We start from the raw sequence: 3,297 nt of genomic DNA, 5'->3' as shown, positions 1-3,297 counted from the left end.
CCACAGCTCATATATAAGTGCACAGACAACAATAGTGATGTGTTGTGTGAAGAGTCAGAGAAGGAAAAATAAATGTTTTTCCTGTTAATGTGGAAAAAAGATGTTAAAATCAAATGTATGCTCATGCTTTCAATAGGATTAAACCAGCTGCTCATCAAAGCTGTTTATCTTTTATTACATTTTTAAGCCCAATTTTATTAAATTGTTACATATTGTGGCATTATTACATAATGCAGCTTCACAAGGTCGTTCAAAGAGTTATCCACAGCAGGTAAGATAGTAGTTGTTCATTGCACAGGAGACATTCAGACTCTTTATTAACATGTAAAGAAACAGGTTTAATATGGTTCCTCTTGTTTCTGTCATAACTTTTTTTATCTAAAGAATATTTATAACTAGGATAAGTTTTTATGAAAAACATTTGCCTCAAAATCATTAATGTTGTTTTATTCATTGTGTTTCTTACAAAATCCTGTCTATACAAATAAAATTTGGTTATAAAATTTTATTCGTTTAAACATTGAGTTCAGTAATACAATGAGTGATGGTRAAAAATGAGGCAGCGCTTCTTTTCCTTCTATCTGTTGCCAAGTGATGTTTAAACTTGGTTTACATATAAAATCAATTTCCTGAAYGCCAGCCAATCACACGACATTTCCACAGATCAAACACCCCCTCATTCCCTGCCAGCTGTTAATCAGCAGCTCTCCTCTCAGCTCCACAACGCCTCATGACTGCAAATGAGAATGCAACACTCACTCTCTGCTGCAGCACACTTTACTCTGTGAAACTGATCTATCAGACAGTTTGAGAGGTCATAGCGTCCATAACAGATACATCACAGTTATGATGGAATATTGGTCATGGAGTTTAACAATAAGCATTAATGAAAAACAAAGTTTTGGCAGACTTGCAGTGAGAATTAAAGGAGCCATCATCAATCTTTTAGAGCCTAATCCAAAATGACAAATCTTACACTGAACTGCTCCACTTAACATGCTGTCTAATCCAGTTTTACACTGAATATGTTAAAAATATCACAAATACTTCACTTTCAGGGGATTCTGATGTTATCAGTCCATGAAAGGGACGTTATTAGGTGTTATCAGTCCCATACAATGGCTTCAGATAGTCTCTACTGTGCCTTCTAGGCTTCAGACTGTCCCGACAGTGCCCCCTAGTGGGTTAATATATCAATGACAATGAATGTGTAAATAACCATAAAAGCAAAACATATTTTAATAATTTTTTTGTCTTTGCCTGGTGGCGCTCCTTGCTCTTGCTATCTGTGTTGGTCTCGAACCCTGGTCTCCCGCTATCCGTCGGAGGGCCCTTTAGTGCTAACCATGACATTTTCTCTAAGGTTAACCTTAGTGCTACATTTTGATACCTGGATCATTCTTATATCAAAATTAAATCCATATATATGACTTAATTTGTCTTGTTGGTTATCATAATCCATAAATATTTGGTCTGAATCCTAATTTTATATAATTTTAATGAGGAATTTTTGATGTCCTTAAAAAGAGGAAACCTCAAATTATATTTTAATATTGAGATTTCCCAGCTGAAAAGAAACACAGCTTTGCTAGCTCACAGGRAAAATCTCAAAATTTTAAGACGTTTTTCCTCAAAATCAGTTTTTTTTTTGTTTTGTTTCTTGTTGCTACTGCTCATTTCTGGGTTCATGATTCTTATTTCTAGTTCAGAAGAAATATATTATTTAGTATAAACCCTCTGATCTGGCTAATTATGGTTCAAAATATTCTGTTTCTGTCCAACAGGAGACTAATTAGCAAGTTTGACACTGCAGGGGAGCATTAGAACAWTTTTGAGCTAAAAAAAATTTAAGTCCACAGTAAGTCAAGTTGTGTAAAGAAAAATAATTTTCTAAGGCTGTGCTAAAGGGTGTCAATATAACCATACTCTGTTTAACTCTGTCTAAACTGCAGATAATTTAATGCTGAGAACAAATCGAGCTGTAAAATTAAGATAATTAAACTCTGAGATGAAACTCTGAGTGTATGACATCATCCTGCTGACTTTAAACACCAAAATCTTTCACTGTTGCATCAAACACTGGGACAATAGTTGTCTTTAAAATTACAGCAATTTGGTCAAAGTGTTGTTCAGCAGCGGTGATGCAACTTGGTGGTAAACATGAGTTTTCAGTCCTCAACAAACTAAGAAGCTCAAACTTTAAAGGAGCAAATAACTGCAGGTGTGTGATACGACAGAATATTAGGGGCACACAACGAGATTTTTAAATGATTATTACAAGATTAAAGTCATAATACTACAAGATTAAAGTCATAATATTACAACAATAAAGTCATAATATTACAACAATAAAGTCATAATTTTAAGAGATTAAAGTCATAATATTACGAGAATAAAGTCATAATTAGCCCTGTGATGGACTTGCGACCTGTCCAGGGTGTACCCCGCCCCTCGCACTGTGACTGCTGGAAATGGGCACCAGTGACCCACGCGACCCTGAAAAGGAAGAAGCGTGTACAGAAAATGGATGGATGGATGGATGGAAGTCATAATTACAAGATTAGTCATAATATTACGAGATTAAAGTCGTAATATCACAACAATAAAGTCATAATATTACGAGAATAAAGTCATAATTTAACAAGAATAAAGTCATAATATTACAAGANCTACAACACCACAACCAACAACTACTACTACTCCATCTACAACACCACAACCAACAACTACTACTACTCCATCTACAACACCACAACCAAGAACTACCACTACTGCATTTGCAACACCACTACCAACAACTATTACTACTGCACCTACAACACCACAACCAACAAATACTACTACTCCATCTACAACACCACAACCAACAAATACTACTACTCCATCCACAACACCACAACCAACAACTACTACTATTACTACTGCAACTGCAACTACACCACCACTACCAATAACTAATACAACTGCCCCTACAACACCACAACCAACAACTACTACTACCACCCCTACAACACCACAACCAACAACTACTACTACTACACCTACAACACCACAACCAACCATTACTACTACTGCCTCTACAATACCACAACCAACAACTACTACTACTGCACCTACAACACCACAACCAACAACTACTACTAATGCCTCCACAACATCACAACCAACAACTACTACTAATGCCTCTACAACACCACAACCAACAACTACTACTAATGCCTCTACAACACCACAACCAACAACTACTACTAATGCCTCTACAACACCACAACCAACAACTACTACTGCACCTACAAC

At 36.0% G+C, this 3,297-nt stretch overlaps 1 protein-coding gene across 1 annotated transcript in view; it reads left to right on the top strand.

Annotated features, from left to right (window-relative positions):
- LOC106533458 (mucin-2) overlaps positions 1–3,292 on the top strand; it is a gene marked incomplete at its 3' end in the record, with an annotated part of 5,297 nt that extends 2,005 nt beyond the window's left edge. Inside the window, exon 3 of the mRNA XM_014029752.1 lies at positions 2,668–3,292. Coding sequence (XP_013885206.1) covers positions 2,668–3,292 — 625 coding nt within the window. The remainder of the gene's footprint in view (positions 1–2,667) is intronic.
- Between the last annotated feature and the right edge of the window lie 5 nt (positions 3,293–3,297).

Source organism: Austrofundulus limnaeus, unplaced genomic scaffold (genome assembly GCF_001266775.1).
Source record: "Austrofundulus limnaeus strain Quisiro unplaced genomic scaffold, Austrofundulus_limnaeus-1.0 Scaffold949, whole genome shotgun sequence".
Taxonomy (NCBI): Eukaryota; Metazoa; Chordata; class Actinopteri; order Cyprinodontiformes; family Rivulidae; genus Austrofundulus; species Austrofundulus limnaeus.
Note: the sequence above shows the minus strand (reverse complement) of the source record. Positions and strands in the feature narration are given on the sequence as shown.